Here is a 23,093-nt window from a genome sequence, read left to right as displayed (position 1 = left end):
GCCTAACCCGGACAACGCTGGACCAATTTTGCGTCCGGTCTCTGCGACACAGCCCGGGATCGAAGCCGGATCTGTAGTGGCGCCTCTACACCACTGCGGTGCCTTAAACCGCTGTGCCACTCTGGAGGCCCGTTGAAATCGCGTTTTTACAATGTGCAACAGAAAAACACGTGTCAATCGGAGTGTGGCTCTTTAAAACAATGTATTACAAAACAGAATATATCAGCGGATTTAGTGTCCCTTGACCGACTGTTGGCAACATGTTATCAAATAATTCAAAATTATAATTAAAATGAGCTATTCAGAACAAGGGATGGCATACAATGTTACTGTATATTCATATTATGTATACTGAGCAAAAATATAGACACAAAATGCAACAATTTCACTGAGTTACAGTTCAGATAAGGAAATCAGTCAACTGAAGTTAATTAGGCCCTAATCTATGGATTTCACATGACTGGGCAGGGGCGCAGCCTTGGGTGGGCATAGGCCCACCCACTTGGGAGCCAGGCCCAGCTAATCAGAATTAGTTTTCCCCCACAAAAAGCCTTCAATACATACAGAAATACTCCTCAATTTCATCTGTCCAGGTGGCTGGTCTTCGACGATCCCACGGGTGAAGAAGCCGGATGTGGAGGTCCTGGGTTTGCGCGGTTACACATGGTCTGCGGTTGTGAGGCTGGTTGGACGTACTGACACATTTTTTAAAATGATGGAGGCGGGTCATGGTAGAGAAATAAATATTAAATTATCTGGCAACAGCTCTGGTGGACATTATTGCAGTCAGCATGACCAATTGCATGCTTCCTCAAAACTTGTGCAGTTTTGTCACAACACGATGTCTCGTGACAAAACTGCACATTTTAGTGGACTTTTGTCACCACCACAAGTTTCACCTGTGTAAGGATCATGCTGTTTAATCAGCTTCTTAAAATGCCACACCTGTCAGGCAGATGAATTATCTTGACAAAGGAGAAATGCTCACTAACAGGGATGTAAACAAACTTGTGCGTACAATTTGAGAGAAGCTGTGTGTGTATGGAACCTTTCAGGGGTCTTTTATTTCAGCTCATGAAACATGGGACCAACACTTTACATGTTGCATTTATATTTTTTGTTCAGTGTAGATTCTCACCACAGATGACATAAAACAAATTTATGCTAACAAAAAAAAGTCTTATTCTTATGTATCAAACATGACATTCAATTCATCTTTCAATAAACACATTTAAGGAAACAATCTAGTTTTTCTGATAAAGTGTACACTTGCATACAGGTTATGATCTACACATACAAATCAGACATTTTTAAAAACGTATAAAATATTTTATAAAGTGATTGGTAATTATCAACAAGCACTTGGACAATTCCGGTCTCACCAAATAAGTCCAGTGTCAAAACCTTCCAGTCATTGATCCATGAAAGAGGATGTTAGAGTGAGAAAGAAGGTGGCACAATCCAACGCCTCCGATCCATCATTCAATCAACAAAAGGCCACTGCAGTGTGGAGAGCAAGCAGTCTGCCCGGTTATTCAATTCCAGTTCCTATTGCACAATAACAGCATCCCCACTATGACATACATAGACATTAGGTGAATGTACAATAAGATTTACTCTCTAAATCCTTCCCTTAAAAATCCAATTCTGTCCAGTTGAATCATATCTACTCTTTCTGTGAAAATATTCTATCAACATTACTCGGTCATTCCAATCTATTCACGAGTGTTCAGTGACATAGTGCCCTCTCTCACCATGCTTCAGAGTGGATCATGCAAAACCAACAAAATACGCCTGATGAATACTTGGCAGCCAAGCAGTGGAAGAATGCGGAGTGAATGCAGAACTATTTCACCAAATCGAGATATCTCCATCAGTCTTACCGGAGAGCAGCTGTTGTTATGGAAGCCCAACCGGGTCACGGACAGAGTTTGTGACTTCATCAAAGAGCATCTAGTGTGTTTAGCAGTCTCAGTATCACCCATTTAAAAGTGCATTAAGTTTGGCGAACAAAATCTTAACTAGTGGGAGTGTCACAGACGACAGTTACAATAGAGGATTATCAGTCGTAGTCATGTCGGACTTTCTTTAATGACAATACATGAGCAGCCAAATTAAACCTCCAAAAACAATATTTTCTGATCAAACATTATATGGTCCCACGTGTTCGACCGCAAAATATAATCCTGAAAAAAATAGATATTCAACCATAATGTGATCAGTTCAACTATGCTAAAATCAATGCTATCTGCATGCTAGATACAAACTGTTGGGAGTATGAAATACCCTTCATATTTGATTATATTACTTGTGGCACAGTGGACATACCCTACTTTCCTCTGCTGACCCATGAGCAGAGCATCATTGATCCCTATATACAGTACAGTACTAATAATGGTTGGCGTCATCGTAGGAGGTCACATCCAGGTCAAAGAAGTCCTCTAGCTTCCACTGTAGGGTCTCAAAGGTGGGTCTGTCGTTCTCTTTCTCCTTCCAGCAGTCAGACATGATCTCATACATCACCTTGGGACAGCGTGATGGGTTCGGCATCCTATAGCCTGTGGGCAGCTTCTGGACCACCTCGTAGTTGGTCATGGCTGGAACAATAACAGGGGACCATAGTTCTGATCTCACACGGTAACACAATCTAACCTGATGCTGTGCATTTAGTGTGGATAAACTATGAACGCTCCCTTGAAATTGCAAGTGGTGTACAAGTAGACAGGGTGTCAGATGTTTTTTTTTTAAACTGTTGACTGTAGTGCATGCTACTCATACAATATTTCTACCCCGCCCACTGACATTATTGTACACTCAAAAATTCCACGGTAGTAAACAACAGGATTAACACTGACTGATTACACCAGCTTTATTTTCTATAGAGTAATACATTAAACATGCATGTAAAAGTCTTACTTGGATAAGGCATCCCACCGAAGGTCATGATCTCATATAGCAGAATGCCGAAGGACCACACGTCAGACTTGATGGTGAACTTGCCACTGTGGATGGCCTCTGGGGCGGTCCATTTCACAGGGAACTTAGTGCCCTCTTTAGCTTCGTAAATGTTGTCACTCTCCATCTAAAACAACAGGAATAAAATCTGAATCCTCAATACTACATTTTTGACAAACCGTCCCAACTAATAACAAAATATCCCCTTCTCTTGTTTTTCTTACAAAAAGACAGAGATACCCACCATGAAGACTCTGGCGAGGCCAAAGTCAGCCACCTTGCAAATGTTGTTCTCTCCCACCAGAACATTGCGGGCTGCCAGGTCTCTGTGGATGTAGTTCTGCAGCTCCAGGTAAGCCATCCCAGCAGCCACCTGGGCCGCCATCTCTAGCTGGTCTGAGATTACCAGCTGCATACCCTTATCCTCTGTGGAGGAGGAGAGAAGGTAAGTACCATGGTCAGAGAACTGATATTTCATTCTAATGAGTGCTTAAGTCAAATGTTATAGTACCATTTCTAGAATAACAGTGTGCATGCAAAAGTATGACTTTGCAATTCTTTGTAAAAGTTTCTGAAGTTTAGAGTCCCCCCCAAAACAATTGATAGTAATGGCCGAAAGTCTGAATTTGTGCCTGTGTGTAAGGGCATCTAGTAAAATATAGGGGATGTAAATGCAGACAGTCTCGGGGCCACCAACATCAATTTCACATGGCCACTCCAAGAGGTGACTATCACTCTGACAGGCAATGACACTGCATATTTCACGCTATGGCACAGCATCTCACATTGGGAGAAAAACACAAGGAGTGCTGGCAGTCACCAGGGAGTCCATAACATCAGATCATCTTAAATATACAGTGCATTCGGAAAGTATTCAGACCCCATTACTTTTTCCACATTCTGTTACATTACAGCCTTATTCTAAAATTGATTAAATAGTTATTTCCCTCTCAATCTACACACAATAACCCATAATGACAAAGTGAACAGGTTTTTCTAAAAAAAACTCAGCACTTTGTTGAAGCACCTTAGGCAGAAATTACAGCCTCGAGTCTTCTTGGGTATGACGCAACAAGCTTGGCACACCTGTACTTGGGGAGTTTCTCCCATTCTTCTCTGCAGATCCACTCAAGCTCTGTCAGGTTGGATGTGTGCTTAGGGTCTTTGTCCTGTTGGAAGGTGAACCTTCGCCCCAGTCTGAAGTCCTAAGCAGGTTTTCATCAACTCTCTCTGTACTTTGCGCCGTTCATATTTCCCTCTATCCTGACTAGTCTCCCAGTTCCTGCCTCTGAAAAACATCCCCACAGCATGATGCTGCCTCCACCATGCTTCACCGTAGGGATGGTGCCAGGTTTCCTCCATATGTGACACTTGGCATTCAGGCCAAATAGTTTAATCTTGTTTTAATCAGACCAGAGAATCTTGTTCCTCATGATCTGTGTCTTTAGGTGCCTTTTGGTAAATGCCAAGCAGGCTGTCATGTGCCTTTAACTAAGGAATGGCTTCAGTCTGGCAACTCTACCATAAAGGCCTGATTGGTGGAGTGGTGCAGAGATGGTTGTGCTTCTGGAAGGTTCTCCCATCTCCACAGAGGAACTCTGGAGCTATGTCAGAGTGACCATTGGGTTCTTGGTCACCTCCCTGACCAAGGCCCTTCTCTCCCGATTGCTCTGTTTGGCTGGGTGGCCAGATCTAGGAAGAGTCTTGGTGGTTCCAAACTCCTTCCATGTAAGAATGATGGAGGCCACTGTGTTCTTGGGGACCTTCAATGCTGCAGAAATGTTTTGGTACCCTTCCCCATGCCTTGACACAATCCTCTCTTGGTTTGGTTTTTGCTCTGACATGCACTGTCAACTGTGGGACCTTATATAGACAGGTATGTGCCTTTCCAAATCATGTCCAATCAATTTAATTTATTACAGGTGGACTCAAGGAAACATCTCAAGGATGATCAATGGTAACAGGGATGCCCCGGAGCTCAATTTCGAGTCTCGTAGCAAAGGGTCTGAATACTTATGTAAATAATATTTTTTAGACATTTGCAAAAAAAAAAAAAAAAACACTTCGTCATTATGGGGTATTGTGTGAAGACTGATGAGGACATTCGAAAAATAAAATTCAATTTTAGAATATGGCTGTAACATAACAAATTGAGGAAAAAGGGAAGTGGTCTGAACACTTTCTGAATGCATTGGATGTAACTTTCAAACTATTGAAGGATGGCCCGTATGATGCATGTTGCATATTCTTTACAGGCAACTGTATCACACAAAGTGAAGAGGGAGCAAAACTGTAGCTTCTTTTGGTTGTTGCCAAATGTACACTTCATCCAAAACATCCCCTATACACATCACTCAGTTACATAAGTTAAAGAAACGTCTGCACTGTATTTCAACTCTTTCCACAGGCACATTGTTGAGGTGGTGTTCTAATCTAAACGGCCAACAATAACCAGGGTCTGGTCCACTGAGGAAAGTGCAGTGGTCTTGTATGTAGGTAAGTTACAATGCAATACACTAGTTTGTTCTTACTTCGGAGATAATCCAGCAGACTGCCATTCTTCATGAGCTCTGTGATGATGTAGATGGGTTCCTCCACAGTACACACAGCGTAGAGCTGGATCAGTTTGGGGTGATGCAGTGTCTTCATGATATGGGCCTCCTGTAGGAAGTCCTTAGCGTCCATGGTGCCTAGGATATCAAGAACATGTATACGTTGTATTGCACTCTAACACGAGCTGGAATTCAAACCATCCTGCAATGTGACAAGAAAGTGTAGTCAAAAACGGGATTTTCCTGTGTTTCGTGTAATGAACAAAAATATAAACACAACAATTTCTACGTTTTTACTGAGTTACAGTTCATATAAGGAAATCAGTCAATTTAAATAAATTAATTAGGATTTCAGATGAGTGAGAATACAAGTATGCATCTGTTGGTCACAGATACCTTGAAAAAGGTAGGGGGCCGCCCGAGTGGCACAATGAGTGAGGCGTCACTACAGACCTGGGTTCGATCCCAGGTTGTCACACAACTGGCCATGATGCCGCAATATTGGCCCAGCATCGTCTGGGTTAGGGGAGGGTTTGGCCCGGGGGGCCTTACATGGCTCATCGCGCTCTAGCGACTCCTTGTGGCCGGCCCGGGTGCCGTCAGTTGAACAGTGTTTCCTCCGTCACACTTCCGGGTTAAGCGTGCGCGTGTTAAGAAGCGCGGTTTGACGGGTCATGTTTCGAAGGACGCCTGACTAGACCTTCGCCTCTGCCGAGCCCATTGGGGAGTTGCAGCAATGAGACAAGATCGTAAATATATATAATATACACACACACAGTTGAAGTCAGAAGTTTGCTTACACCTTAGCCAACTACATTTAAACTCAGTTTTTCACAATTCCTGACATTTAATCTGAGTAAAAATTCCATGTCTTAGATCACTTTATTTTAAGAATGTGAAATGTATTTATTAAAGCTCTTATTTCTTTCATCACATTCCCAGTGGGTCAGAAGTTTACATACACTAAATTAGTATTTGGGAGCATTGCCTTTAAATTGTTTAACAAGGGTCAAACGTTTCAGGGAGCCTTTCATAAGCTTCCCACAATAAGTTGGGTGAATTTTGGCCCATTCCCCTGACAGAGCTGGTGTAACTGAGTCAGGTTTGTAGGCCTCCTTGCTCGGCAAAAACGCTTCTTTAGTTCTGCCCACAAATTTTCTATGGGATTAAGGTCAGGGCTTTAAGCCATTTTGCCACAACTTTGGAAGTATGCTTGGGGTCATTGTCCATTTTGAAGACCCATTTGCGACCAAGCTTTAACTTCCTGACTGATGTCTTGAGATGTTGCTTCAATATATCCACATAATTTTCTTTCCTTATGATACCATCTATTTTGTGAAGAGCACCAGTCCCTCCTGCAGCAAGGCACACCCACAACATGATGCTGCCACCCCCGTGCTTCACAATTGGATGGTGTTTTTCGGCTTGCAAGCCTCCCCCTTTTCCCTCCAAACATAAGGAGGGTCATTATGGCCAAACAGTTCTATTTTTGTTTCATCAGATCAGAGGACATTTCTCCAAAAAGTACGATCTTTGTCCCCATGTGCAGTTGCAAACTGTAGTCTGTCTTTTTTTATGGCGGTTTTGGAGAAGTGGATTCTTTCTTGCTGAGCAGCGTTTCATGGTTATGTCAATATAGGACTTGTTTTACTGTGGATATAGATACTTTGTACCTGTTTCCTCCAGCATTTTCACAAGGTCCTTTGCTGTTGTTCTGGGATTGATTTGTACTTTTCGCACCAAAGTACGTTCATCTCCAGGAGACAGAATGTGTCTCCTTCCTGAGCAGTATGACGGCTGCGTGGTCCCATAGTGTTTATACTTGCGTACTATTGTTTGTACAGATGAATGTGGTACCTTCAGGCGTTTGGAAATTGCTCTCAAGAATGAACCAGACATGTGGAGGTCTACAATTTTCTTTCAGAAGTCTTGGCTGATTTCTTTTGATTTTCCCATGATGTCAAGCAAAGAGGCACTGAGTTTGAAGGTAGGCCTTGAAATACATCGAAGTGGTTTACCTCCAATTGACTCAAATTATAACAATTAGCCTATCAGAAGCTTCTAAAGCCATGACATCATTTTCTGGAATTTTCCAAGCTGTTTAAAAGGCACAGTCAACTTAGCGTATGTAAACTTCTGACCCACTGGAATTGTGATACAGTGAATTATAAGTGAAATAATCTGTCTGTAAACAATTCTTGGAAAAATGAGTTGTGTCATGCACAAAGTAATGTCTGAAACCGACTTGCCAAAACTATAGTTTGTTCACAAGACATTTGTGGAGTGGTTGAAAAACGAGTTTTAATGCCTTGCAAAAGTATTCGGCCCCCTTGAACTTTGCGACCTTTTGCCACATTTCAGGCTTCAAACATAAAGATATAAAACTGTATTTTTTTTGTGAAGAATCAACAACAAGTGGGACACAATCATGAAGTGGAACGACATTTATTGGATATTTCAAACTTTTTTAACAAATCAAAAACTGAAAAATTGGGCGTGCAAAATTATTCAGCCACTTTACTTTCAGTGCAGCAAACTCTCTCCAGAAGTTCAGTGAGGATCTCTGAATGATCCAATGTTGACCTAAATGACTAATGATGATAAATACAATCCACCTGTGTGTAATCAAGCCTCCGTATAAATGCACCTGCACTGTGATAGTCTCAGAGGTCCGTTAAAAGCGCAGAGAGCATCGTGAAGAACAAGGAACACACCAGGCAGGTTCGAGATACTGTTGTGAAGAAGTTTAAAGCCGGATTTGGATACAAAAAGATTTCCCAAGATTTGAACATCCCAAGGAGCACTGTGCAAGCGATAATATTGAAATGGAAGGAGTATCAGACCACTGCAAATCTACCAAGACCTGGCCGTCCCTCTAAACTTTCAGCTCATACAAGGAGAAGACTGATCAGAGATGCAGCCAAGAGGCCCATGATCACTCTGGATGAACTGCAGAGATCTACAGCTGAGGTGGGAGACTCTGTCCATAGGACAACAATCAGTCGTATATTGCACAAATCTGGCCTTTATGGAAGAGTGGCAAGAAGAAAGCCATTTCTTAAAGATATCCATAAAAAGTGTTGTTTAAAGTTTGCCACAAGCCACCTGGGAGATACACCAAACATGTGGAAGAAGGTGCTCTGGTCAGATGAAACCAAAATTGAACTTTTTGCAACAATGCAAAACGTTATGTTTGGCATAAAAGCAACACAGCTCATCACCCTGAACACACCATCTCCACTGTCAAACATGGTGGTGGCAGCATCATGGTTTGGGCCTGCTTTTCTTCAGCAGGGACAGGGAAGATGGTTAAAATTGATGGGAAGATGGATGGAGCCAAATACAGGACCATTCTGGAAGAACCTGATGGAGTCTGCAAAAGACCTGAGACTGGGACGGAGATTTGTCTTCCAACAAGACAATGATCCAAAACATAAAGCAAAATCTACAATGGAATGGTTCAAAAATAAACATATCCAGGTGTTAGAATGGCCAAGTCAATGTCCAGACCTGAATCCAATCGAGAATCTGTGGAAAGAACTGAAAACTGCTGTTCACAAATGCTCTCCATCCAACCTCACTGTTTTGCAACGAGGAATGGGAAAAAATGTCAGTCTCTCAATGTGCAAAACTGATAGAGACATACCCCAAGCGACTTACAGCTGTAATCGCAGCAAAGTATTAACTTAAGGGGGCTGAATAATTTTGCACGCCCAATTTTTCAGTTTTTGATTTGTTAAAAAAGTTTGAAATATCCAATAAATGTTGTTCCACTTCATGATTGTGTCCCACTTGTTGTTGATTCTTCACAAAAAAATACAGTTTTATATCTTTATGTTTGAAGCCTGAAATGTGGCAAAAGGTTGCAAAGTTCAAGGGGGCCGAATACTTTCACAAGGCACTGTATGTATGTATGTATGTATGTATGTATGTATGTATGTATGTATGTATGTATGTATGTATGTATGTATGTATGTATGTATGTATGTATGTATGTATGTATGTATGTATGTATGTATGTATGTATGTATGTATGTATGTAAATAAAATAAAAAATAAGGTAGGATGTGGATAGGAAAATCAGTCTGTATCTGGTGTGACCACCGGGTGACATTTGACATGTCTGGTGAGTATGCAGGCCATGGCCAGCTTCCAGGAATTGTGTACAGATCCTTGAGACATGGGGCCGTGAATTATCATGTTGAAACATGAGGTGATGGCGGCAGATGAATGGCACGACAATGGGCCTCAGGATCACGTCACAGTATCTCTGCAATCAAATTTCCAGCGGTAAAATGCCTGCCCATTCCACTCTTTTCACAACGTTGACATCAGCAAACCGCTCCTCCACACAACTCCATACACGTGGTCTGCGGTTGTGAGGCCGGTTGGACGTATTGACAAATTCTCTAAAACGACATTGGTCGAGAAATTAACATTTCATTTTCTGCAAAGGAGAAATGCTCACAAACAGTGATGTAAACTAATTTGTGATAAAGATTGAGAAATAAGCTTTTTGTGCGTATGGCACATATCTGGGCTCTTTAATTTCAGCTCATGAAACATGGGACCAGCACATTACATGTTGCATATATTTTTTTGTTCAGTGTATATACAGTACTTAATGATTTGATATTGAGATAAAAACAACTGCATTGGAACTTTAAGGAGATGCAAAATTAAGGATTTGAAATAATCAAATCAAATCAAATTTTATTTGTCACATACACATGGTTAGCAGATGTTAAATGCGAGTGTAGCGAAATGCTTGTAGTGTAGCGAAATGCTTGTTCTACGTGATTTTATGGGTTTGAGAAATGTGTTTGTGTTGTACAGGCTATTTACCAGGTTTGAGGGTCTTCACTGCTACTGCAGTGGTGTCGTTCCAGAGGCCTTCATGAACCTCTCCAAATTGCCCAGCGCCCAGTTTATTCAGCAGTTTGACAGACGTCCGGTCTATCTCCCAGTGGTCGGCAGTGTTGTAGGACAGACCATGGGTCTGAGGCGCCTCCATCTGACACGAGAGAGATACAACAAATCAGCAGAGACAGAGGAACTGTCCCAAAGTAGAACCTGACACCCTGTCCTCTTTACTGTTCAGGAAAACCACATGACTTTTGTTCTATATTCCTTGAACGGTTAATGGTGCTATTCACGGTTGACACGGAACAGCATCAGGCTATTGTATTAGGCCCAATATTTGAAGAGGGTTTCTGTGATCTGGATATATTTAGCAAATTTGCCAGGCACATTAGTTCCATAAAGTGTGTGTACATCAATTCAGATCAAGAGGGCCACTAAACAAATCTGATTTATCGCAATCACATGATACTAGAGGTCGCCGGTACCGATTATTGGAGGACCAAAAAAGCCGATACCGATTTAAGCGGCCAATTTGTATTTTTTATTTATTTGTAATAATGACAATTACAACAATACTGAATGAACACTTATTTTAACTTAATATAATACATCAATAAAATCAATTTAGCAAAAACAAAGTGTTGGAGAAGAAAGTAAAAGTGCAATATGTGCCATGTAAGAAAGCTAACTTTTAAGTTCCTTGCTCAGAACATGAGAACATATGAAAGCTGGTGGTTCCTTTTAACATGAGTCTTCAATATTCCCAGGTAAGACATTTTAAGTTGTAGTTATTATAGGATTATTTCTCTCTTGACTATTGGATGTTCTTATAGGCACTTTAGTATTGCCAGTGTAACAGTATAGCTTCCGTCCCTCTCCTCACTCCTACCTGGGCTCGAACCAGGAACACAACGACAACAGCCACCCTCGAAGCAGCGTTACCCATCGCTCCACAAAAGCCGCGGCCCTTGCAGAGCAAGTGGAACAACCACTCCAAGTCACAGAGCGAGTGACATTTGAAACGCTATTAGCGCGCACCCCGCTAACTAGCTAGCCATTTCACATCGGTTACACCAGCCTAATCTCGGGAGTTGATAGGCTTGAAGTCATAAACAAATGCTAGCAAACGCACGAAAGTGCTGTTTGAATGAATGCTTACGAGCCTGCTGCTGCCTACCATCGCTCAGTCAGACTGCTCTATCAAATCATAGACGTAGTTATAACATAAAACACAGAAATACGAGCCGTAGGTCATTAATATGGTCGAATCCGGAAACTATCATCTCGAAAATAAGACGTTTATTCTTTCAGTGAAATACGGAATCGTTCCGTATTTTATCTAACGGGTGGCATCCACAAGTCTAAATATTCCTGTTACATTCCAAACCTTCAATGTTATGTCATAATTACGTAAAGTTCTGGCAAATTAGGCGGCCCAAACTGTTGCATATACACTGACTCTGATTGCAATGAACGCAAGAGAAGTGACACAATTTCACCTGGTTAATATTGCCTGCTAACCTGGATTTCTCATCTAAATATGCAGGTTTAAAAATATATACTTTGGGTGTATTGATTTTAAGAAAGGCATTGATGTTTATGGTTAGGTACACATTGGAGCAACGATACGCACCGCATCGATTATATGCAACGCAAGACACGCTAGATAAACTAGTAATATCATCAACCATGTGTAGTTAACTAGTGATTATGATTGATTGATTGTTTTTTATAAGATAAGTTTATGCTAGCTAGCAACTTACCTTGGCTTACTGCATTCGCCTAACAGGCAGTCTCCTCGTGGAGTGCAATGAGAAGCAGGTGGTTAGAGCGTTAGACTAGTTAACTGTAAGGTTGCAAGATTGAATCCCCCGAGCTGACAAGGTAAAATCTGTCGTTCTGCCCCTGAACGAGGCAGTTAACCCACTGTTCCTAGGCCGTCATTGAAAATAAGAATGTGTTCTTAACTGACTTGCCTAGTTAAATAAATATTAAATAAATACATTAAAATTGGCCAAATCGGTGTCCAAAAATACCGATTTCCAATTGTTATGAAAACTTGAAATCGGCCCTAATTAAATCGATTTAATCGGTCGACCTCTACACGGTACAGTAGTTAACAAAGAAAGTCAACGGAACACCATACCTTTTTACATGGTTTAAGCAGCCGTACACAGAGACCATCCTCCTGTTTTGAGTAGTGTTCCACCAACTCCTTCAGAGTTAGGAAGTTCTTGGACGTCGACACGTAGTAACCTCCAGAGTCCATCTTCCTTACTTTGTAGTGCTTCACTTTGCACTGGTCCAGTACTGAAAGATGCATACAAAAGCATAAGGGCAGAACACTACAAAGTGTGAATGAAGACAGTAGAACCAACCCTGGCCATGAAAATGTGTGCAGAAGAGTAAATAAATGGGGAAAGTACCATGGTAAAAATCTGTTTATATGGCCATTATGGAATAATGGGCTGCCTACATGAAAACATTATTTTTTGGTGATTTGGCTCATTGTACTGAAGACGCTCAGAAATTCCAAATCCACAGTAACAGAAAGATGCCGAGACTCAATTCCAAACCCAAAAAATATTGATTGCAAAGTTAAACAAACCATACAACTATGTACAAGGACTACTTTGAAAGATTTCCACTGAAAACTTAAAAACATATTTACTTGAAGATCAGAGGAAATGTAAAGTTTGGTTAACAGAATAACAGGAAAATCTCCCTGAGTTAATTTTCGGTGACCACGTTTTCCAAAAACTCTTAAATATCTGCTCTGAATTAAGATCCAAAGATGTCGGCAGAAAGAATGGGGTGTCAGTTATGACAGAGTTTGAAAAAAATAAAACTACAAAAACTAAAATGCTGTTGTATTTTGGGTTATTGAACTAGAGTAATTGTAGTGAATTAGCACCCGCTAACAGAATGACGTCATGGGTCCCTGATCTGTACTATACAGAAATGCATCATTACGAATGTCATTCTCCTCATGGTGATGTAACCCCTAGTACACAAAGGTAGAAAAAATGTAATATCCTCTTTTGAATGTTTAGGTATTATTCTACACACAGGCTATTTTTCTAATGAGCTCAAACAAGACCAAATTTGGTTGGTCCATACCAAATCTGTACCAAACATAGACGTGTATGTTTTGCAAGTTTGGACAGCACAGTAGAATGGAGTACAGTAGAGTTCAGTAAAGTACAGTTCAGTAAATTATGCTGTGCTCTACTCTTGTACTAAACTCTACTGCCCTACTGTATACACTACTTATCTGTACTGTGCTGCCCAAACTTAGAAAACAGACACTTATGATTGGTTCAAATTTGGACTGACCAAATTTCAACTACTTTTTAACATCCATGGATGTCCGGTGTCAGTGTTCAGTGGGTGAGAAGGCTGGTTACAGTAAATGGGAAGATATTAATCCAGTTTAAAAATAATAAATATACAACAAGAAAAATGTAAAACAAAACAACTGATTGTATCTTATGAAAGAGAAAAGAAACAGGGAGAAATCTATTTTTAAAGCTGATCTTGTTTAATTTATTTATTTTAAAAAACTGGGGGGGGGGTGGGAAGAGAGGGGGCTCATGGGTAAGTGTCATTAAGAACAGGCAGAGTTGACTAACTGGAGAGACGGTCACCACCGATAAATCCATGATAATCGAAAACTTCAACAAGCATTTCTCAACGGCTGGCCATGCCTTCCTCTTGGCTACTCCAACCTCGGCCAACCGGTTTCCAATCCAGTCACGGGTACACCTCAGCCACGCTCAAGGTACTAAACGATATCATAACCGCCATCGATAAAAGACAGTACTGTGCAGCCGTCTTCATCAACCTGGCCAAGACTTTCGACTCTGTCAATCACCATATTCTTATCGGCAGACACAGTAGCCTCGGTTTTTCTAATCACTGCCTTGCATGGTTCACCAACTACTTTGCAGACAGAGTTCAGTGTGTCAAATCGGAGGGCATGTTGGCAGTCTCTATGGGGGTACCACAGGGTTCAATTCTCGGGCCGACTCTTTTCTCTGTATATATCAATGATGTCGCTCTTGCTGCGGGTGATTCCCTGATCCACCTCTACGCAGACGACACCATTCTGTATACTTCTGGCCCTTCCTTGGACACTGTGCTATCTAACCTCCAAACGAGCTTCAATGCCATACAACACTCATTCCGTGGCCTCCAACTGCTCTTAAACGCTAGTAAAACCAAATGCATGCTTTTTAACCGTTCGCTGCCTGCACCCGCACGCCCGACTAGCATCACCACCCTGGATGGTTCCGACCTAGAATATGTGGACATCTATAAGTACCTAGGTGTCTGGCTAGACTGTAAACTCTCCTTCCAGACTCATATCAAACATCTCCAATCCAAAATCAAATCTAGAGTCGGCTTTCTATTTCGCAACAAAGCCTCCTTCACTCACGCCGCCAAACTTACCCTAGTAAAACTGACTATCCTACCAATCCTCGACTTCGGTGATGTCATCTAGAAAATAGCTTCCAATACTCTACTCAACAAACTAGATGCAGTTTATCACAGTGCCATCTGTTTTGTTACTAAAGCACCTTATACCACCCACCACTGCAACCTGTATGTTCTAGTCGGCTGGCCCTCGCTACATATTCGTCGCCAGACCCACTGGCTCCAGGTCATCTACAAGTCCATGCTTGGTAAATCTCCGCCTTATCTCAGTTCACTGGTCACGGTGGCAACACCCACCCGTAGAAAACGCGCTCCAGCAGGTGTTACTCACAGATCATCCCTAAAGCCAACACCTCATTTGGACGCCTTTCCTTCCAGTTCTCTGCTGCCTGTGACTGGAACGAATTGCAAAAATCGCTGAAGTTGGAGACTTTTATTTCCCTGACCAACTTTAAACATCTGCTATCTGAGCAGCTAATCGATCGCTGCAGCTGTACATAGTCCATCTCTAAATAGCCCACCCATCCCCATACTGTTTTTATTTATTTACTTCTCTGCTCTTTTGCACACCAGTATCTCTACTTGCACATGATCATCTGATCATTTATCACTCCAGTGTTAATCTGCTAAATTGTAATTATTCACTCCTATGGCCTATTTATTGCCTACCTCCTCATGCCTTTTGCACACAATGTATATAGACTCTTTTTTTTTACTGTGTTAATGACATGTTTATTGTTAACTCCATGTGTAACTCTGTGTTGTTGTCTGTTCACACTGCTTTGCTTTATCTTGGCCAGGTCGCAGTTGTAAATGAGAACTTGTTCTCAACTAGCCTACCTGGTTAAATAAAGGTGAAATAGGTGAAATAAGAATTTAAAAAAGAGAGGGAGAGCGACAGGGAGAGAGAAAGAGAGAAGAGCGACAAAGACAGAAGGAGGGGTTGCCCAGAATGTTTTCACACTTTTGCTTTGACCACCACACCACAGAAAGAGAAGAAAACAGTGAAAACAGGAGGACAGTAGCAGGCGACCCAACTTTGGTTTGACAACTATGAATTCCTGTTGTAGCCAATTCAGTGGCAGGTATTCTATTACCGATTTGGTCAAATAATTATATGTTTTAAGCACTTAAATCAAACCACATTGTTATTAGTAAAAACATGAACTAATTGCTAGGTCTACCCCTTGTTACTTATGTAAACTTTCATTATCCTCCCTCCTCATGAGGGAGAGGAATTATAAAATATCTTAAAGATATGTGGGCTTTTGGTAACAGAATTACAAGACAATGACAAGACTCAATATTTTTTTTTAAACTTACAGAAGGCAAATCATTTCTACAAAACCAGAGCTCCTGAGTGACGCAGCGGTCTAAGGCGCTGCATGAGGTGTCACTACAGTCCCTGGTTTGAATCCAGGCTGTATCACAGTCCCATAGGGCCGCGCACAATTGGCCCAGCGTTGTCCAGGTTTGGCTGGGGTAGGCCGTCATTGTAAATAAGCATTTGGTTCTTAACTGACTTGCCTAGTTAAATAAAAGGTTAAATTAATCATATAAATTTTGATATTAATTGGCAGGGGTCTTTACTTCAACAATGTGTTTTTATGTATTTCTAATACCTTTTAAGAATTTTTCTGCTAGATGTATAAGACCCCTTTTCCATTTGTTTGACCAGAAATCAAAATATTTTCTTATTCCTAATTTTTAGGATAGAAAAAGGTTGAAGAATGTATATATGCATTAATAACATACAAAATAAACTCTTAGCCTTCATTTGACACCAAATTGCATGTGCTCCAACTACTTTATATATTAGTTAGTGCTCATGGGGCTTTTTACATTCAAACGCAAATGACTATTATTATGACTATTATATTATTATATGACTATTATATTATATGACTATTATTATATGGCTATTATTAACATGAACAGTGCATTGGTAGATAACAACACCACTGAACTTTCCTGTAATCAGGTTACTATGAGACTATTGCATTTGTCGTGACTAAGTTTACCCGCCACTGTAAATGTATACGCAAGGGACTTTTTCCTTCCGACAGAAAAGGCCAGCCAGACTCATGTGGCCCTCAACTGATGTTATCACAGTCTCTTTTTGAGAAGTAGAGGTCTCCCGATTTGTTTAACTGTATGACGTTGAACCATCAAACACTTCAGTGCACTATGGGAGGCTGTGATTTACCCAGAGTGAAGCGGGGATTGTTCAGGAACGAAGAAACAACTCGAGTTATTTGTGCATCGAGTTCCCTCCTCGTACCGGGATCACACGGAAATAGGCTGATCGAAAAAATAAAACCACAAAATACTGAATCCTGAACAATAGAGCGAAGACACAAAATGTGTCAAACATCACAGTCATTCAAAACCTGTTCCAAGAGCATATTGTGAGAGCACATATTTGGTGGGGGACAGATCTGAGCTTTAGTCTCTTGCAGACGCGACAAGTACAAGACGACAACGCTGAGACTTACCTGAGAGTGAGAGCTCTCCTTTCTGACTCTCACATTGTCTGATGAGAAAGGCTCCATGCTGGTTCCCCTCAGACAGAAGCAGCTTCTCAGCATCCACTCTCTTGGTGTCTGCAAAGTACCACCTGTATAGCAGAACAGGAGGAAACAACAGTCAACCCCAGCATCATAGATATTCACTGGCACTGCACAGTGATATTTACTTGGTGGGTAGGTACATTAAGGCGTTCACCTAGCTTAGGGTTTTTACCAATACATCAAACAGATCTATATGATTGATACTATAGGCATCCACTGATCAAGTTCATTAGTTTATGTACACTATGAGACCGTGATACTTCAGTCAAACAAGTCCTGAATACCAAGACAAAACCCTCAAGGTTTCACAGGATGTATCACAACCGGCCGTGATTGGGAGTCCCATCGGGCCCAGCGTCGTCCGGGTTTGGCCGGTGTAGGCAGTCATCGTAAATAAGAATGTGTTCTTAACTGACTTGCCTAGTTAAATAAAGGCTCAATTTTAAACAAATATACATTCCCACAGACAGTGTGTTTAGAAAGGCAAAAAACTAGACTGCAGCTTAACTAAAACCAGTTTCATGGGGATGATCACCAGGACAATACTTGAGCCACACCCAAGATACAATTACTGACTTTGTTCAGAAGATGAACCCCTCATTAGTTAAATATTTGTTATATATATATATATATATATATATATATATTATTTTTTTACATATGAAACACTTTACTTTGAATTGTACGTCTCACTGGCATTGATGGACTGAAGAAAAGGTGTGGTTAGTTGTTTTTAATAGGGTATGATAATATTCATTATTTCCATAATTATTGAACAGCCCATTTCTGAATTGGTACCTGTTCCATTATTTCAAAGCATGACCCAAACATTACTTTTGACCAAGATACCCAAGCCTGTTCGGTTTGGTCAAAGTTCAGTTAAACTCTACGCCATGTCATGCCAAGTGCAATTTCCTTGCTTAACCGGTTTCTTTCTATATTTAAACAGTGCACTTGTATGTGTGTTGACCCTACAAACAGTTGTCAAAATGTAAACACAGCTACATGTACATTGAATCTCTTTACAGTTGAATCACTTTTACATTTGTATTTTCATCTGATCTGGATAATTATTAACTCATTCATTGTACTTCCTTGTCATTGACAATCATTAACTTGTTTGACCAATCACTTAGGTCGAGATACATGGACCGGCGCCGATAGTGTGGCATTTGCCTATTGACTTAATCTGTTCGCAATATGGAAAGTTGGCATGCATTAAACCAAACACTAGCGCTTTGTAATTTTCAAAACAATGACATTACTGTAGCCTATGTCAACTATTGGTTAGTTGTGTGTCGTGTGTTTCTTTGAGAGCAGTCACTCAAATCTGAGGCCTCATCAAGGACTAGGTTAGGAGGAAGTGCTGGGAATCCATAAAGCACTTACAGTATTGTGACTCATCATATTTTAATTGGGATAATAAACATTCAACACCAGATTGCACCAAGGCTACATAGAACATGCTCATTCTCATAAACTGAGAATGTATACAAATATTTGCGAGATCCTCCTTGGAATGGTCCAGTGGTGTAGGGATACCAACAGGTCAGCTATGATGGTTAATCAAATGAGCACAGTCCCCTCCTAAAACGATGATTATGTGATCAGTGGAATCAGGGGTAAAGCAGCTCTGGAACATGCCTCAAGTGTGTGAGAGTCTTTTCTGCTTTACTCTGGCCTCAAATTGCCCAATAATAAGTAAAGGTTATAAGGGACGTAGAATGAATTTTAATAGGCTACTATATTTTCTGTAGTCCATTTTGTTCTTCGCCTCTTTGAATGAAGCCACCATTCTTCAAACCTGACCTGGTGCTGTTCTAGTCTATACAGTAGCATATATCAACTATTTCAATAGAATCATTTTAAATGGATATTGATTGGTAGGCTACTTACGGCTCCGCATCCAGGCTCTCCACAGGCGCCACATAATTGGCTGGAATGTAACCCTTCTTGGCAGCTGAAAGTCCAGTGAGTGCTTTTGCATACCACCAATCACCAGCACCTTTGTCTAGAGCGTCTAACTTGTCCCCAGCATTGAAACTCAAGTCCTCCACGGTTCGCGCAGCATAATCATAGAGGGCGATATAAACGTAGCCAGGTCTCCCAAGGGGTATTGGCGGCAAAGCCCTGTCGGTGGGATGCTCCGCATGAATGTTTTTGATCACCACGATTTCGCTGTTCTCCTTCCCCGGCTCTGATTCTAACGGCGGTTTATTAAAACACGGGAAAACAGTCGGACAACACCACAAGCACCTACCTAGAATGTCCATTGTGAATACTCACTGGTTTATCATACTAAACCATGTTGTGATCAAATAAAATGTTAGCCGTCCCTTTTTGGCGTTTATATTCCACTTCGGTTAGAACGAATTTCACATCATGGATTGGATCCTAAAAAGTTTCACTCATTCCAGAAACGTCTTGTCAACCCTGGTCTTTGGACTGGAATAGCACAAAAACACCCTGACCAACAGTAAAATAACGCGATTTATTGCACGAGGCCAACAGTCACCATGTTTCCTGGTTAGCCTACTTTAATTTCTCAATCTGCTGCTGAGGAGACCTGTGTGCACTTTGAGCGCAACCTGCAAGGGGTGTTTACTTCCATTGCACCGCCTGCAGTGCAATAATAGCGTACCTGTATCCAGTGGCGGTTCTAGACCATTTCAACTGGGGTGGGCCAAGCTGGGGCCAGTTGTACTGTTAGAGGGGCCAGTTACATTAGACGTTATTGTTGTCATATCGTTTTCTTCACTGCATTGCAGGCATTAGCAGGAAAAACACCATGTTCATAATCATTCAACAATGTATTTGCATTTAATAATGAATGTAAAAAAAAAAGAATGATAGCAAAAATTAGTTATGTAAAAATTATTGCACACTCCACATTTCTCTCCTTTTGTAGAGGACAATGGAAAGAGATTTAACTCCTGGTTATTAAGATATCTTTCTTTATCTGGATGTGTACTTTTATCACAGTCTGAAGGTCTGTCCAGATGAGTTTATACCTCCCTTGACTTGGATGTTCCTCTGTCGGTAACTAAAATGGTTGATACTAAATGATTTAACTTCACACGGAGGAATAAACCTCATTATTTAAGAAAAGCGGTAATATATAGCACCCAAAGTGAGGGAGGGCTGAATGCTCTGGATTTTAAAACCTCTAATATAATATTTACGATTAAAAGGATACAAAACTAAGCTTGCAAATGTTCATAAACAAGTACTTCTAACTTGGAACCTCATGTACAAACACAATTTAGGTATACAATCTGGAATAATAAAGACATAAAATACAAAAACAAGTCTTTGTTTTTCCAGAACTGGTTTGACAACAACATTATTTGGGTGAAGCAATTATTGAATAATGATGGACAACTGTATGATTATCCAGCATTTATTAGAACACACAATGTTACATTCACTCCTGAGGAGTATCAAATTGTTATTAGAGCTATCCCTAAAAAGGTGCTATTCTTCTTTTAGGAGAATATAACAATACTCCAAGTGCAACTGTTGATGATTTTGTAGCCTCAATACAATTAGAAGGAATTGAGACTATAAATGTAATAACATGTATATAAGGAAACTGTGTCAATATGTTACAATTGCCTCTGCTAAAATGTCTAACAAATGTAGCCCTAGGACAAGTTAACCGGAACAAGGTTTCATTGTTATCTGGTAAATATTGTATATCTAATAAGGTGAAAGAAGTATTATATAAACTCGTTCATAGAATCCACCCTGTAAAGACCTTTATTATACACAGATTTAAAATAGCTATTGATAACAAATGTGTATTTTGTGATTGTGACCCAGAGACACTTGACCCTTTTTTGGGGGGACTGCTCTTATGTCAGAAGATTTGTGTGAGTCAGAAGATTTCATTTTAAAAGAAACAACTATTAATGTTAATTTGAACGACTCTGATTATTATGTTTTATTTTGAACCAAATGATATGCACCCTGATTTAAACTTTCATTGTTAATTTGTTTATCTTTCATGGAAGATTCTTTGTCCATAAAATGAAGTGGGCAGAGAACAAACCCCTCTTCACATTATTTAAGATACTATTGAAATATTTTGAAATGATCAGTAAATGTAAAAACAAAAAAGCAATACGCACCGTGGAAGTATAAGAAATTGAAAATGATTATTGATATGTTAGGTTTATGTACTCTTGTTTGTATATTTGTAGTGCTCATAATAAAATTAATAAAAAAATGTAAAAAGCATGTGTTACCTTGTGTTAATAGCTATCAAGCATACTCCAAACACATGTGTCGGAACAAGGCTGCCAGAAACGTGTTTTATGGTGAATTCAGAGAGTAGGTCATCACATAAGCTGGGACAGCTTCATCCTGACATGTTTATTTATTGGTCTGAGAAGAGAAAAATATTTTGCTGTTGTTAAACCACATGATCAAATAGGAATAACTCGTTTTCTTCTTTGAGATTGGGTTGGCGGATCGCATCCAACTTTTAAGGTGCATACACCGCCAACTACTGTACTGGAGTGTGAGGCCAGTCATGGCCTACCTCATTACAGTTTCTGCATTCGTCCTGTTCCTCTAAGTGAAATGGAGCCCTAGACACCCCCTACACCATACAAACCCAACCCCTTCCAGCCTCTATAACCCTTTCACACAATTTCTATGTCATACAGTTCACAAAATATCAACACATGCTCTAAACACTCATCACAGACCTGTTTCAAATCAAATCACATTTCTATTTGTCACATCCACACAGTTAGCAGATATTAATGAGAGTGTAGCGAAATGCTTGTGCTTCTAGTTCCGACCATGCAGTAATATCTAACAAGTAATCTAACCTAACAATTTCACAACAACTACCGTATACACAGAAGTGTAAAGGAATTAATAAGAATATATGAATGAGTGATGGCCGAACGGCATAGGCAGTATTTGGTATAGAGTGCAGTATATACATATGAGATGAGTAATGTAGGGTATGTAAACATTAAATAAAGTGGCATTGTTTAAAGTGGCCAGTGATACATTTATTACATTATTATTAAAGTGGCTAGAGATGAGTCAGTATGTTGGCAGCAGCCACTCAATGTTAGCGATGGCTGTTTAACAGTCTGATGGCCTTGAGATAGAAGCTGTTTTTCAGTCTCTCGGTCCCCGCTTTGATGCACCTGTATTGACCTCACCTTCTGGATGATAGCAGGGTGAACAGGCAGTGGTTCGGGTGGTTGTTGTCCTTGATGATCTTTTTGGCCTTCCTGTGACATTGGGTGGTGTAGGTGTCCTGCAGGGCAGGTAGTTTGCTCCCGGTGATGCGTTGTGCAGACCTCACTACCCTCTGGAGAGCCTTACGGTTGTGGGCGGAGCAGTTGCCGTACCAGGCGGTGATACAGCCCAACGGGATGCTTTCGATTGTGCATCTGTAAAAGTTTGAGTGTTTTTGGTGACAAGCCGAATTTCTTCAGCCTCCTGAGTTCGAAGAGGCGCTGCTGCGCCTTCTTTACCACACTGTCTGTGTGGATGGACCATTTCAATTTGTCCGTGATGTGTACGCCGAGGAACTTAAAAAAAAAACACTACTGTCCCGTCAATGTGGATAAGGGGCTGCTCCCTCTGCTATTTCCTGAAGCCCACGATCATCTCCTTTTTTTTGTTGACACTGAGTGTTGAGTGTCATCCACAACGTGAAAATCAACATTGGGGTGGCAGATAACCTAGT

General features: G+C 40.7%; 1 protein-coding gene across 1 annotated transcript; it reads right to left on the bottom strand.

Annotated features, from left to right (window-relative positions):
• Positions 1-1,032: 1,032 nt before the first annotated feature.
• On the bottom strand, positions 1,033-19,974 carry LOC118386801 (tyrosine-protein kinase SRK2-like). Its single transcript, XM_035774647.2, has 8 exons — positions 19,274-19,974; positions 17,303-17,424; positions 12,517-12,680; positions 10,353-10,521; positions 5,487-5,645; positions 3,200-3,381; positions 2,917-3,082; positions 1,033-2,597 (listed from the first exon to the last, which is right to left on the bottom strand). The coding sequence occupies exons 1-8, from the start codon at positions 19,648-19,650 to the stop codon at positions 2,389-2,391; spliced, it is 1,548 nt and encodes a 515-aa protein (XP_035630540.1). The 5' UTR covers positions 19,651-19,974; the 3' UTR covers positions 1,033-2,388.
• Positions 19,975-23,093: the final 3,119 nt, after the last annotated feature.

This window comes from Oncorhynchus keta, chromosome 8 (genome assembly GCF_023373465.1).
Source record: "Oncorhynchus keta strain PuntledgeMale-10-30-2019 chromosome 8, Oket_V2, whole genome shotgun sequence".
NCBI lineage: Eukaryota > Metazoa > Chordata > Actinopteri > Salmoniformes > Salmonidae > Oncorhynchus > Oncorhynchus keta.
This window is presented reverse-complemented; position numbering and strand designations above follow the sequence as displayed.